The sequence below is a fragment of the Centropristis striata genome, chromosome 2 (genome assembly GCF_030273125.1).
Source record: "Centropristis striata isolate RG_2023a ecotype Rhode Island chromosome 2, C.striata_1.0, whole genome shotgun sequence".
NCBI classification, from domain to species: Eukaryota; Metazoa; Chordata; class Actinopteri; order Perciformes; family Serranidae; genus Centropristis; species Centropristis striata.
The window spans coordinates 8,432,365-8,448,454 of NC_081518.1; the positions used below are offsets into that span (position 1 = coordinate 8,432,365).

Genomic DNA, 16,090 nt, shown 5'->3' on the forward strand with positions numbered 1-16,090 from the left:
ATTTTCTCCACAACCAGCGGGGACAGCTGGTAAATCAAACTCTTGCCAAAGTCAGTCTGAGAAAAGGAAAAACATATTTTCCATTGAGAAAAGACTTCAGTGATGTTCTCTGCTCTTCTTTCAATAAAGAAATACTCACCTGTTCTAATATACACGACCACTAAAAGGTTTGGGGTCACTTAGAAATGCCCTTTTTGTGAAATTAGAATTTTTGGATTAAAATAACAGACATACAGTCTAGACATTGTTACTGTGGTAAATGACTATAAAAAGCTGTAAACGGCTGATTTTCTAAGAAATATCTATTACATATTTTCAGAAACCATCAATCCTGTGTTCCAGTGGCACATTGTGTTAATCCATGTTTATAGTGTTGAAAGGCTGAATGGTCGTTAAAACTAAAATGTGCATTATTTTATATTTGAGAAGCAGTAAAATGATCCTTACTCAGGCTAGGTGAGTATCTAGAGGTTAATTTGGAGATTTGTACAGGTTAAAATTATTATTTCTACCCTTGTCAATGTCTTTACTAAATTTCCGATACATTTTGTAACTCATTTCATGAATAAAACAGTTTGTTTTCATGGAAAACAATGCAGACATTTTCTGGGTGACCCCAAACTTATGAGCGTGAGTGTAACTGGTGCTATTGCAGCATCTATGCTAACTTCTGTAGGAGCCGCAGTTCTTTTCAGCAAACAGTGTCCTGTCCGTGTCGCCACATCTGAAGTTAAATAAAAAATAATAAAAAAGGATTAAATGTAACTGCTTTATTTTGTTGTTGATGGTGATTTTTCACTTGACCTTTCAACTTTGATAGTATTTCACATGACATCAACTGAAAATGAATAACAATTAAACATGAAATGAAATATTCTAACAAGTTTATCTTAAAGTTTGTGTAAGCTGAGCTTCCACTGTTTTTTCATTTTTTATTTTTCAAGCATTTCTTAAACCTTTGTTTTCCTTGATCACATACAGCACAGCCCACCTTCACTATAAACAAATCAGACTCTGTGTAAACTGATTCATCATTCCTTATGGTTTAGTTATATAACCACAGGAGGGAAATGTATTATTAGAAGTAGACATGTTCACCATGTGACAGCGATCGTTAACGATGCAAAGAAATGTCAACCAGCCAGAATACCCGAGGAGGAGCAGAGTCCCCGTATGGTCTGTTAGCAAGCACGGCACGATAAATGTCTGCAGCGTGTTTGTTTACAGAGAAGGGAGGAGAAATATTTGGCATTTGTGCATGGAGAGATGTGTTATGATCTTCCAAACATTTACGCCTGTACACTCAGGACCATGGGATCCTATTTGCTTAGCGTCAGTGAGACTCCCCAGCTAACGCTGCTTTTTTTCCTCTATTATTTTCTTCTTTGTTGGCTGTGGTAATGCTCAGGAGATCAGGTGCTCACATGGAAGAAAGCCACTTGGGTAGATTATAGGAAACAATAATATCATTGCTGGGAATGTTAAATTTGAAATGCATTGTTGTGGTTGATGTGCAGTTTGATGTCTAAATCATATATATCAAACTGCCAACAAAAATATTAAATATCACATCCATTTATCAAAGATATAAAAAAAAATAAAGATGTTATCTGACCAAAAACATTCAAAATAATGTCATGTCTTCTCTGCGTGGACACATGTATGTAGCTTGATTTTATTGCTTTATTAAGTGTGTAAGAATGTACACGTAATACTGTATAGTTAGTCATACTCATAGTATGATTAACTTTGTGACTTCTTTGTATGAACTTTGATTAACTGACTTCTGTGATTATTGATCTAATTTCATTGTGTCAGATTGATTACTGTTTCTATGAGTTCATCTGTCTTGATCAATAGGGATTTCTGCATATGTACTGGCTCAACACACATGGACTCTATATGAAGTGTGAGTTTGACATAATCAAATCAACGAACTCTCGGGTATTAAAGCTCCACTTGTTCCAACAAATCATTGGAACCCGACTGAGCCACATACAGTATTTATATGTGCGAGTAACAGCTCCTTATTAATCAAGTGTCCCCGGGAGCTCTGATAAATTTCAACATGCGTACAGCCTGACAGGCTCTTATGCTCTGTGGCAGTTACCAGAGATATAATACACAAGTAGGCACTTTACTGCATATGTAGGTATCGGGACGGAAAATAACATTCAGTGCAGATGTTAGCAATCTAGACTATCTTTCACTTTCAAAGTCATTTTCCAAGAACACAACCTTGACAGTAAAAATGGTCCCAAATGCTGAAAGATGTAAGTAAACAGACCTCTTAAGATCCTAACATACATAACCATAAGCTTGCTGATAAAGCAGAGGAAGCTTTCATAAGCTTTACAGTCTGACGCTCAACAATCAGTAGCGAACCACCACCTAAGTTAACGGTTGCCACTTAACTGTTGCCATGGGAAAATCCTGCCCAGAGGCTTGAAGCTGAGACAGTTTCCACAGATGTCTGAAGATGGTTTTATCCTCACTTGAACTGAAGAGTAGTTAGTTTGTTCGCCCTTGAGAAGTGTGAAGAATCTACATTTCTGCACAGCTTTAAGGATTTTTAAAAGATATTTCATATTGTGTTTTATTTTTGAATGACAATGTTGCACAATTTAAGGTGCACTGGTGGACTTAGCAGAGACAAGGTGTCCCTCACAGCAAGAGGGTTTACATTTCAAATCCGGCTTGGCCCTTCTGTGTGGAGTTTGCATGTTATCCCATCGCCAGCTTGTGTATGGCTTCCTCCCAAAGTCTAAAGCAACATGGTCTCACAGAAATATGTGAAATAACCACGGATTTGCTTAACTCAAAATCCGTGGAATAGCCACGGAATCACTCAAATTTCTGTGAAACTGACACGGATTTCGCTACAATGCAAGTTATATCAAGTATATACAAATACAAGTCATATCCCGTGGCTATTCCAACACACAAAGTGACTATGTACATTCACTGAGTGAATATTTAGAAAATAAATCATATATTTATTGCTAGAAATGTGATCAAAATCCATTTTTATGCAGAAACTAAGTCAAAATATTGATTTTTTTCACTAAAAATGAGAGAACTGTCCGCCATGTTTTTTGTTCTGACCGCCGGGACCTTGAAAGTCACATGACTTGGAACAAACCAATAGCCACGGGATATGACTGTCATTAACTTGCATTGTAGCGAAATCCGTGTCAGTTTCACAGAAATTTGAGTGATTCCGTGGCTATTCCACGGATTCCTGTGAGACCAGGTTCGTCTAAAGACATGCAGCTTCGGTTAATTGGCGACTCTAAATTGCCCGTAGGTGTGAATGAGAGCGGAAATGGTAATCCCTGCCCAGCATGTGCCCGCCTCTTATCCAATGTCAGCTGGGATTACCTGCAACCTGAATTTAGATAAGCAAAATTAAGGAGGGTTTATTAATGAATGACATAGAAGGACTCAAGGGTGCCCTGCCCCCCTTGGTGCTCTCATGTTGAAATAAAACACAGCAAAGTGCCCCTATGGTAGCTGAAACATAATAAAGTGTCCCACAGAGTGGTCTTAAAATTGACAAAACATGATGCAGTGCCATGTAGTAAACCTTTGGTGCTGCTTTTAGTTTTTGCAGCTGCCCCACAGACCTGCCTGAGTCCGCCACTGGTAACTGAATCACCAGCAAAAGTAATACTAGAAATAAAACAGATGTCCCTGTTTCACTGTGAAATTTTGTATCTGAAATGTTTAGCATACTCTTCAGATAATTCGGAGCGAATGAAGCCTCTTTCAATATACGGTAACACAATATTCAATTATAGGCTCATAGGCCAGCTGCCTCGGTGGACAAATAAATTGTTTCAGTGAGGGACTAATGCGTCTGGGAATAATGGTGGGTGCTCAGGATGATAATGTACACTAGTGTCTGTGTCTAAAACTTATGAATATTTTGTTACAGTATGCAATCAGAACCTTTACATTAATCATTCATAGTCCTTGTGGCCCATTATTTCTACTATTAAATTATTAATGCTTTGGACTGACTTTCTTCACATAATCAAATACCTATTGTTGGCTGCTATACATTGCTCCTGTATACGCAGGCAGAGCCATAAAATGAGACATAACAGTACAACGGCAGTACTCAGACTAGATTAAAGTGTGCATTTGAAAGTATTTGCCTGGTTTATATTGTAGGAAAAGACATCAGATACTTTAAATACCAGCACAATGACCCGGCTGTTTGTCTTCTCCTTCCCTCCCTCCCTCTTCTCCCCAAACCATCCATCCATCTAGAGTTTTTCTTGGAGCTGCTGGACAATTCTGAGAAGTCTCTCAACAGTATGTTCACACGGACGTACGGGAAGCTGTACATGCAGAACTCAGAGGTGTTCCAGGACCTGTTCACTGAGCTGAAGCGCTACTACACAGGGGGCAACGTCAACCTGGAGGAGATGCTGAACGACTTCTGGTCCAGGCTGCTGGAGCGCATGTTCCAGTTACTCAACTCCCAGTACCACTTCACAGACGACTACCTGGAGTGTGTCAGTAAATATGCAGATCAGCTAAAGCCCTTTGGAGATGTGCCCAGGAAACTGAAGGCCCAGGTCACCAGGGCTTTCATCGCCGCACGGACGTTTGTCCAGGGGCTAATGGTGGGACGGGAGGTCGCCAACAGGGTCGCCAAGGTCAGTTTCATTTTTTTCTCATAGCTGTTAAGTAATCCATAAGCAGAGTTGTGCTTTAATTGCATTGCAAATATCCTGAAATAGAATATCTCTCACTTTTAGGGCTGGGTATAAAGATGATTTTTTTTATAGATCCACATTCTGATATCAATTCAATTGCATATATTTCAGTTAAAATAAAATAAAAATCTTGTATATGCAAGAGATTTTCAGAGACTTAATGCTGTAAATTGTACAAGCAACCCAATACGATAGATAGATAGATAGATAGATAGATAGATAGATAGAGAGATAGAGAGATAGATGTGAAAAATTACAAAATGCAAAGGACATAAATACAGGGAAATAATTTACAAGAATAAATACTACAAGTGGATATATACATGAGGGAGTGCAAAATTGGAAATTGCAAATTAGTGCAAAAAAAAAAAAAAAAACAGTGTATGAAATGGCCAAGTTGTGGTTGATATTGTGTAGTGGGTCAGGCAGTGGTGCTCCTCCCCGACCTCTGACCTCCTTTGCCACCGCCTACCTCCAAGTGTGGTGTTGTACAGTTTAATGGCATGGGGGACAAAGGTGTTTTTCAATCTGTTGGTGTTGCACTTTGGGAGGAGCATCCTGTTGATGAACAAGCTCCTCTGGCTACTGATGACAGTGTGCAGAGGATGACTGGCATTGTCCAGAATAGAGGAATTAGGAAAAGTATTTGTGTTATCCAGAATGCAACCACACATCTGCCTGTAGGTTTTGCGGTACTTTCATTTGAGCAGCTCCTGACCAGTGGTTGCGTTAACCAAATATTCTATTTTCCTTCTGAAGGCTGTCCGTCATTTTGACATTTTGTGATCTACCATAATTAAAACAATTTACACTCCTGTCCAGCAGGTGGTGTGTGCATATTAATTGTTATTAACCCTTTATAGGGCACTCATTGAAATATTTTGAAATTCAAAATTTCAACCATTGGAGGATATTAAAAGACTATTTATCTTAAGTGACTTAAAAAATAAATAAATAAATAAATAAATTCATGTTCCAAATCTAGGTCAGTGAAGTTACCATAGATGGTTTCTCGCCAGTCTAGGGTAAAAAACAAAAAGTGTATAGATAAAGAATATAACTAAAACACATATTAACTTAAAGAACATTTATTGAGGAACAATTTTAGAATAAATATACAAAAGATGGATTGTTGTGGTTTGCCGATAGAGGACAAGCTTGTTTGATCTCTTTTCTGTTTATTATTTTCAGGTATTTTTAGACATTAAAAATAGTGATTGCACGGTCTGTGTGAAAAAACTGTGTGATGTAAGCATGTAGAGCCACGTGAGACTAACAGGGTTAAAGATTATGCATCTAGGGCAGACCACATCAGGCCCGTTGGCTGTCCCTGTCCGGCCCACATGAGGTTACTCGGAAATTAGAAATCAATACAACCACGGTGCTTTTATTTTGAAGGCGATGTACTTATATGCATGGACACATGTGCACCTGCACAGAAACACTGTTACCTTGTTACCTTATCAAAAACACGTATTGCTTTTGCATAAAGTTAATAAAGTGCTGATTTACTGCTGAACATACATGTTCTCCATTGTTTTTATGGTTTGAACGTATTCTCAGTTTAAAATAAATGGAAAAGTGAGATAATGATTTATACAATTTTTTACTGCTATATTTGAGTTCCTCCACATTAACATAGCCTTATCATAACAGGTATTCTTACCAGTAACAGCTCAAAACCAGATAGCTTACTGCATTTCATAAAGCAATGAAATTAATACTGAGCAGAATTTAGTTCAGAGTTTTGGTCCGGCCCTCCGCAACCTTCACAGTTCTCATGTGGCCCCTTGAGAAAATGAATTGCCCATCCCTGATCTAGGAGAAGAAGGGGTTGGCCAAAGAAGAGTAACAGGCTGGGTAAAAGCTTCATACAAACACAGGAATGTACAGATATATGAAGATCGATCTGAGAATGTATGAATTGATAATGGAAAATTAAATTTAATAACAATCTGTTTTTATATATTTTTTAAACCCAGCCCTACTCTCAAAAACACTGGGTTGTTTTCATGAGGCCATAAATTACTCTACTCCATATTATCTGAATACTCTAATTGACTCACACTCAAGAGAAACATGGTTTAAAGAAAATATTAAATCATTCATGTGATGCTATTTTCTGCTACTGTACACACATGGCCTGTCCACCTACGCCCCTTTGGTTTATCCGCAACAGTCCTACTTTCGAGTCTTTGAAACCTCCTCACTGGACTTTACATCATACTCCATTAGATAAGATTGCATCTGAATTATTTATTAAAAGCTCAGAAATACAGAACAAACATTTTGATTCCATTTAAAGATTTCTTCTTTTTTTTTTTTTTTGGATGCACTTGATCTCCGGCTGTGAGGGGCAGTGTGAGACATTTTCTCATATAACTGGCGTAGTACACAGAACACAGTACATAGTACACAGTATGCTCCACATTTCATAAGACTCACCCGCTGAGAGTAAAGCTTTGCAAAAGAGGAAAGATTAAAGCGTGCATCCCCAGAGATTTTGGATCTGGTTTTGTTTGCAGTGTTTTTCTTTGCTTTTCTCATTTTGTTACTTTTTGGACATTTTCTATCAGAAAAATAAGTGACATTTTCCACACTGACAGTTAATTTGATGATAATAAGAATGTTTTTCTTTGCTGTTGTTTATGGTTTTAGAAATTGGTTGATTTGATTCTGAAAAATAAATGTGTTTTTTTGAGCCTTATCAAACACAAGAGATTAGAAATGTGTTTTTAAAAGCTTAGCGGATATGTTTTCTAATTCCATGTTAAACACAGAAAGTTATGCAACAGTTTTCCATCAACGTCTAAACTATAAAAAATTATATAACCAAAGATGTTGGCTGTTGGTGGTGCAGCACTTTGCTCTGTTTAATGAAATAGATGCAAATAGCCAGTTGCTGAATTCAAAGCCAAATTTCATCACTTAATGAAAAATTAAAAAATATGACTTTAAAGATGTAAGATGAGTGCTTGGAAAGCTTAGTTTACCAAGTTTTTATTTAGGATTTAAGGTCATTTTAGATTTCCAACTTCACTAATAGACATCATCAACATATATTACATTTTGTCTTTTGGATTCTAGTTTATATAAGATACTTTTAAGCCTATGATGGCACTTATAAACATTGAATAAATCAGTACAAAAATACTCATTACATACTCCCAAAAATACTTTTTTAAATGTGACACATTAAGTCCCATTATAGCCTATAGCCTTTGGAAACATAAGCTATAATAAAAGGTATTTTTCAACACTTACTGATCTAATAATGTCATTAAATTGCTGATAAATTATGATGACAGTTTCAGTCTGAAAAGTTGTCTCCCTCCAAATGAGTATTTTTCACCTGCAGTTTGACACAGACGATATAAAACTGTATTTTTTTTTCACAAGTTCAAACATCAGTTTTAAAAATGTCTTCAGAGTTCAGCAGTGATCTGATTCCTTTTTATCTGCTTTTATCTTAAGCTCTCTGTGCCGTTCAGTCGAAGAGGGGAGACAAATTGTCACAAGAGGAAAGAAAGAAAGTGAGAGGGCAAAAAGTAAATGAGATGTGCTGAGATTCAGAAAGAACTTTAATCATCTCATGTTGGAGGCTTAACCAACTTCCTGCGTTAAGCTCCGGCTGTACAGAGACAGAGAGATCATAGAACCGGGCAGATTATGAACAGAACTGTATGCATTATATAATATCTCAACTTAGTTTTGACTCATGGAAATCTTTGTTATATTACAGAAAATGCTGTTTTGTATAAATTAGTCAAAAACAATTAATGAGGGCTACAACTAATAATCATTGTTGGTAATCTGTTGGTTATTTTCTTAATTAATAGTCAATTAAATGTCAAAAAGTAGTGTCAACAAAAATCATCCAAAAATGATTTATTCATTTTTATTTTATGACAAAAAAAATTCTAACATCCCTTTTTTTCTTGAAAAATGACTGGAACCATTAATTAATAATCAAAATAGTTGTCAATCAATTCATTTTCTCTTGATTGATTAGTCATTGTGGTCCTACAGCCAAGATTACGCCACTATATTATAATGTTAACACTTCCTTGAGTTAATAAACATACTTTCAGGTTTAAATCAAATATTATTTTATCAAGTTGTGCCAATGTTTTATTCCATTGAGAGTTCCTCAAAGTCCACAATGGGGAAATGTCATTTAACATCAACCTTGAACAGAATAAATACACTTGGATATAGTGTTCAATTTCAGTCATGGTGTTTAACTGACATGTTGAGACTATTACTTACTTTTTCATGGATATGCCATTTAAAGAAAACGCTTCTTGCTGATGCTACTCATTTAAACTAAATATTCAGATTTTTTATAATGTAGTTCTATGAAAAAAAACGTGGCAATGAAACATGGCTTGAAATTGAATATTGTAAAGAAAAAAGGCATTTTCTTTACCGCCAAGAACAGACTCCATATTCAAATTCCTAATCCTTTTTTCTTCATTAGACCAGACACTAAAGCGTTGCCAGCTTTTATTACTATTGTGTCTGAAACCGAACCATCAGCTTGATATATTATCACCCTCCTCCTGTACCCACTGTCCTCACATAATAATGGAGGCTCATGGGACTTTACATCATGATATGTACATATTAAAGTGCTCTATTCCTGCTGCCGTTTATCATCTCTGAAGAGTCCCTCATCTTAAACTGTTTATTATTAGGGTTTTTTTTTTTATCTTGGCACTGAGCGAGCCTTCCACCATCCCTCAGTGGCATTTCAGCCACTTCAGATGAAGAGTTAAAATGAGCACCTCTATACATCTGTCCCCAGCCTAAAAGGCACCCTCACTCTGGATCAAATCCCATATTCCTTGCTTCCTCATTAATTATGAAGTGGAGCCAGGAAACGGTGTGGCACTGCTGAAGGCTGTCAGGCTGGTGAACAACGATAGAAGTGGAGGTGAAGAGTTGCTTGACATGACGAATCACCTTGACCTAAGAATCACCCCACATACTTTCTGCTTTCAGCCACAGGAAGCTGCCTGCAAACAACCTTTGAGTACTGATTCTTCTTAGAAATAAACTCAGCACCGATGTATTAGAAACTTTGTGTGCAATTTCAGATTAATAACATAGACTGTATATAAATAATGGACGTAGTCACCGTGACGTCACCCATTGGTTTGTGGCCCGTTGGAAGCCTCGAGTTCAGCGTTACACTCGTCGCCATCTTGTTTCCGATACGGGGAGCAGACCATATTTGGACTGTGGAGGAGGAGAGGGATCTGATCACTGACTACAGCCTCTCTACACCTTAACCTGACTGAGTGAAGCCGCTGCTAATTCATGTTAGCATTAACTGGGATGTTAGTTTTGTCTAACTAAAAACAAAAACTAAATGTACTTTACTTACTGAAGAAAAGTGAACAGCGACTCCTTGGAGTGAAGACATTTTTACTGAACAAAACTTTCAAATAAACTGTCATTAAGTGAAAATACAGTGAAAGGGTCAAAGTTATGAGACCAAACCGGTAAACGTCCTTTTTTTATATCTATATAACGTTATATATAACTTTATTGACACGTTGCCATGGATACGCATTGTTCTGCTTCTCTCCTGATGACGGCTCGCCTTGTTAGTGACCTGTCAATCAAAGGTAGCCACGCCCCAAATCATATGATTCTTTATTATATCTTCTATTTTCTTCTAAATGGAGCCATTATTTACACCATTAATATCAAATTATCTTAAAGAAAAAAAATTACTAGCGATTGAGGCCATAGTGTTGTCCTGAAAAAAAATTCTGAGGTAAAAAATCAAGTGAGAAGTTTTCTCATTTTGCATTGAAATAAATGGACAGAAATGTTTTTGCAGCCACACTTAGCGCCCCCTGCTGGAATTTTTGGTGGAAAGCAGCTTATGGCACTTCCTGGTTTGCCTTCCTGCTCAGACCTGGAGGTTGCCACCTGATTAATTAGCAAAAAGGATATACTTTATAGTGTGAGTCGTATTCTAGCAATTACTCTGAAGAATCACTGTATTTGCTGTGTCTGTTGATTTAGTTTGCTTCGGAGAAAAGGGAGGTCACACACGCCTCAATGCTGGACAAACTGTTATGAAGGTTACTTATTATTCTGTAGCAGTGGTTTAATAATAAATCCAGCCATTTAAAATATTTCTTCAGAAAGAAGTAAAGCAAAAATAGAACAAACAAAATGATTTACAGCAAAATGCTCCAATGAATCAAAACCAAAATCATGTGTGTTCAATGTCGAGCCAATTAATTTATTATTTGATCAACAGAAAATGTAGTTGCATGTTTTCTGATAAATGATTAACCATGAAGCAGTTTTTTTTTTTTTAACAAAGGCTCTTTCTGGTAACTGGTTTCTGGTTTCAGCGTGACAGATGTGAGGATTTGTGTCTTTTCTCTGGTCTAAATAATATTAAAGTAAATCTCTTTGTCTCTGACAGTTTACATTAAAAGGATTTATCAGTTAATTGAGACAATAATGGATAATCAGGAAAATGGTTGATAGCAGCACTTCAGTGTGTTGTATCATTTATACGATTGCATTGTGTGATTTCTGATGCTGATTTTTAGCTGCTCTTGGATTAGTGTTATTGTAGTTTATACCACTAGAAGTCATATCTTATAAGCATCATGTAGTGGATGGATATCTTTGTAGATTACTGGTAAAAAGTAGCTTAAAATGAGAATACTTGAGTAAAATACAACAAGCTCAAGATGTTGTTATAATAATAAACCTAATATGTAGCAGCACAAAGTGTTTGGAAAAAAAAAAGAAAATAATTAAAATTACATGGCATAAACAGACGTAGAATGAACATAAAAACGGCTATAATTAATGTAAAATAAGATGTGCTTTAACAGTGAAAATAACATAAAAATACAATAATTAAAATGCAGAGTTTCAATATATGTGCATCAATAAAACTGCAGCAGTAGCAATAAAATGTCTCCATTCTTTTCTACTCTGTTCTTTTCCTTTGTTTTCTTGGTGAAGATTTGAATATTTTAGACAGAAACCACCACTGAACTCTCTACCAATTGGTGCCTAGACGAGAAGAGTACATTTAGTAAATGTACTTAGTTTCTTTGCACCACTGAGAATCCTTTAAGTAATTTGACCTTTTGTGGAACACAGACAGATTTTAACACAAATGTTCAGTTGATTTATATTTAATATATAATATATATCTGATTAATTATACAAAGGGTTCCATCGGGCTCTACATCAGTCAAAAGCTTCTCCATTTCTCTTTCCTTTCGCCATAACCATTTTACCACAAAGATGTACAATAATGGCATACTTTAAGAGTTCGTGAGCTTAAAATGCCAATTTTGTCTTTGAGAAGCATTATTAAAAAATGCAGAAAGTATTATCTTGTCTCCGCCATAGGTCTTTAGTGCAATTTTTCCATGAAGTGTTGCATACTGTACATGGCCCCTGGTGAGTGACTCTAACTAGCCACCATTAAGGCTCTAACTCAAATAACCAAATCATTCGTGAAAACCCGCGGTTTTAAAATGACAAAATGTGCCTTTCATATAAAATGGCTGCTTTCAACCATCTGTCTGTTCAATTTTCCGCGTTACTTTTACACAGGATGGCGCACTGATGATGATGAGCCATACATAATTACTGCTAACAGACAGCGCTGCATGCAGCCGAGTCAGAGCAGGAGAGATATCGCTCCATAAAATGGGATTGCTCTCGACTTGCACTGAACAGTTTCCTGGACCCCGATCCTGGATTAAGAGCAGAATCTCTCTGGATTACAGTTTATGATGACCATTAAGAGTTTTATCCTGTGGGTACTTAAAACACAGTCCGACCACATTAAGACCTGCTCAGAGAAGATTGCAGGGATTTGGACCTTTTGAAAGGTTTAAAGTTCAGGCATTTAGAGCACTTATCACTCACTCTGCATACGCACGGGAAGCCGGCCAAGTCCACGGTGCACATTTAGTCATGATGATGGGAGGAAGGAAGGTATTTTGTACTCAGGGATTTGTTTTTTCCTGCTGGCTTACACTGTCATGTTGATCTCATTATACACTCGTTTCCTACCACGAACTGTCAGATAATTTGACATTAAGCTCCAGGGCAGTTTCTAATCTTTACACAACATTTACCTTAGATTAATGCTCTGCCAGATTACAGTCTTTGCTGACATGTGAGAAATATCAGCATCAGTTTACATGTGGTTCCCATAGGCGTTTTTTTTTTTGTCTTTTCTGCTTTGTGCCATACATCAGCCCATATTTAGCCCAGTCTCTGTCAGGACAACACAGTAAAGTGCACATAACACTCAATAATACAAACTCAGACAACAGTGTCACTTTGAATCAGTACTTTGAATTCATAAAAAATAAATGTGAGTAAAGGGATGGAAACAAGTACAGATGGCTAACACGCTATGTGTGCTGATTTATATTTGTTTTCATTTATTAATGTAATTTATATTATATATTTTATTTATTTATATATTTTATCATTTATATTTTCACTTTCGCTGCACTAAATTTCTGCCACAGAGCAAGTAACTGCAGATATGATTAGTGTGAGATTTGCTAGTTGTGTCTCTGTTCCATCCTACAAGCCAACAGTATGTACTGGAGCCTGACAGATTTTAGGTTTTTGAGTGGTGATTCTACTGAGCAGCAGTCCTTTGATGGTGATTTAAGAGTGGAAAAATTCACTGTCCACTGATATGGTGGCCAGTGTGAATATTTAAACTGGAATTAAAAACATGCCTTCTCAATGTGGAATGTGCACAGATATGACTCTGCTGAGGTACTCTGAAGGCTTTCTTAACAAATAACTTTCTCAAAGAACATTAAGCACATTGCCCTCACCAGAGACTTCACTCAGCAATCAAAGCTACCTCTGGGTACAGCATTTTATTTCAAACCAGCAGTGGGAAACAGTAGTTACTGCATGTAACTCCATGTTCTATGAATGCGTGCGTAGCCCTCCAACGACTGTGTTGTTAATTTTTTTCCAGTAATAAATCTGCATATAATTGCACATGGATTAAATTTCTCTGTCGCTACAACGGATTTCCATCATTTTGAGTTCACAGAAGCTAAGATCAATAGCCGTGTTTCCTTTAGGGGGAAGAGTGGCCGCTGGGAAAGTCTCAGGCCACGCCCTCTCAAATGTCCACTCACTGCGTATCTCCAAAAATGGCTCCAGAGGGATTTATGAGACTCCGGAGGTGACGTCTAGTTTTCGGTAGTCGCTTAGCAACAGTTTCGACCGTGATCACATGCGCGATGGATTAAACACGGGTAGGGTTGTCACAATACTAAAATTTTCAACTTGATATTCGATACTCGATACCATTTTCGGTACCACAAGGATAAAAACAAAATTTAACAGAAATATTTTTCTTAACAAGAAAAATGCAACATGTCAAAAGTAACAGGCATATTTTCGTTGTTGGTCAAACACAGAGTCGGCTGTGTGTGTTGCTGTTTGGTTGCAGGTCGACTTTTCTCTGCTTCATTCTGAAGACTTCAAGAGAGAAAATAACATTTTTCAGTCACCAACATTTATGTAAACTTATTAACTCTATGCTTATGTATACTGACACTGTGTCAATTACCATAATATGGGCATACTACGTGCCTGATTTATTTATTTATGTTGTTTATAATCATTAACGTGACGTCAGCCTTTAATTGCTAGCTGCGGCTAATGGCTAATAATAACACGGCCAACATTAATGCGGGCCACCGACCACAATAACATCAGTAATTGGTAAGTTCGATAATAAAATTTTGAAAATGAGTATTGTATCATACTACGTTTTAGTATCGATACTTTTTTGACTATCAATACTTTTGACAACCCTGAACACGGGAGATGCAAACACTCCCCCCACTCAAGACTACTTCCTTTTCTTCTTCTTCTTCTTCTTCTTCTTCTTCTTCTTCTTCTTCTTCTTCTTCTTCTTCTTCTTCTTCTTCTTCTTCTTCTTCTTCTTCTTCTTCTTCTTCTTCTTCTTCTTCTTCTTCTTCTTCTTCTTCTTCTTCTTCTTCTTCTTCTTCTTCTTCTTCTTCTTCTTCTTCTTCTTCTTCTTCTTCTTCTTCTTCTTCTTCTTCTTCTTGTAGTAGCTTTCAGTTTACAAACTGTGGCTTTAGCCAACTAAATACTCAGGTCATTGGCTTATTAAGAAATGGCTGTTCTCAGTTCACTTAGCAAGCAGAACTGAAAGATCGGCCGTATTTCAGCTCATTGAGTGCTGATACGCAGTCATAGCTCCGGTTAAGAACTGAATGATTCGATGAACAAATCTTTTGTACTTATCTTTTTAATGGACGAATTCAAGTGATTTAGTACCCTGAAAAGAACTGCCGTACCCACCACTAATGAGAGCACTAAATACTTTTAAAAAATCTCCCTTTAAGGTACATTTCAAACAGATAAAATCACATAAATCAATTAAATATTTCATCAAGTAATTAAAAAATAAAATTATTGGTAATTGAGCAAAATTAATAAAGACATGCTTGAGTAACTAAATCACACTCAAGGAGGTGCCTAAAAGCTTTTTTGCTCTTCAACACTGGTTTACTGGTTGCAGTTATTTCCTATCAGTAATTCAACAGCAGTATTTGATGAAGAAACACAAAAAAAGCCATTTATATAGTCATCAAAGTGACAATATATTGCATTGTCCTTTATGTGATCAAGTCTTGTGTAGCTGAGTATTTGTGGCTAATGTGCTACACAACTAGAAAGTGAACAAGAACAATCTGACAGCAGATTTTGCTCAGGGCAGATTCAGTGACCTCCTCCATAAGAGAGTATGGTTCATCCATGTTTCTCAGCTGAAGCCCACTTCTACAGATGCACCGGACAACTTGTCTGTCTCCCTCTCCATCTCCCTCCCTCTCTCTCTCTCTCTCTCTCTCTGTCTGTCTGTCTGTCTCCTTCTCTCTCTCGCTGGCTCACAGCTCACACAGCTTGCTGGGGATAAGGCCTCAGCCACAGTGCTGTGACGGCAGATGGCAACTGGCTCAAAAAGGTTGGCACGTCATCGGGAAATGTGCTGCACCAAAGATGTCCTTTTTAATTAAAAGATTTTGATCTGTGGTGAACTGCAGAATGCTGGAAAGAATGAGAGACAGCATGTGGTCTGAAATACAGGCACATGATATGAAAGGATAGTAAAGAAATATACTGGATACATCTCTTTACAGTATATCATTTTCAAATTCATTCTGAATCAATCAGTCAGTCAGGCTCAACGGGAGGGCATTTAGAACAAAATAAAGGATGGGAAATGGTTAGAAATGAAGGAAAATATGCATCAAATTCAAGAAAAAATCTGTCTTATCCCAAAACTAGTG

The 16,090-nt window shown here is 37.0% G+C and overlaps 1 protein-coding gene across 2 annotated transcripts in view; it reads left to right on the forward strand.

The window, feature by feature from the left end:
- Positions 1 to 16,090, forward strand: part of LOC131984035 (glypican-6-like) — a 189,260-nt gene that overhangs the window by 88,116 nt on the left and 85,054 nt on the right. For both annotated transcript variants that reach the window (XM_059348900.1, XM_059348908.1), the window contains exon 3: positions 4,276 to 4,667. In XM_059348900.1, coding sequence (XP_059204883.1) covers positions 4,276 to 4,667 — 392 coding nt within the window. The remainder of the gene's footprint in view (positions 1 to 4,275; positions 4,668 to 16,090) is intronic.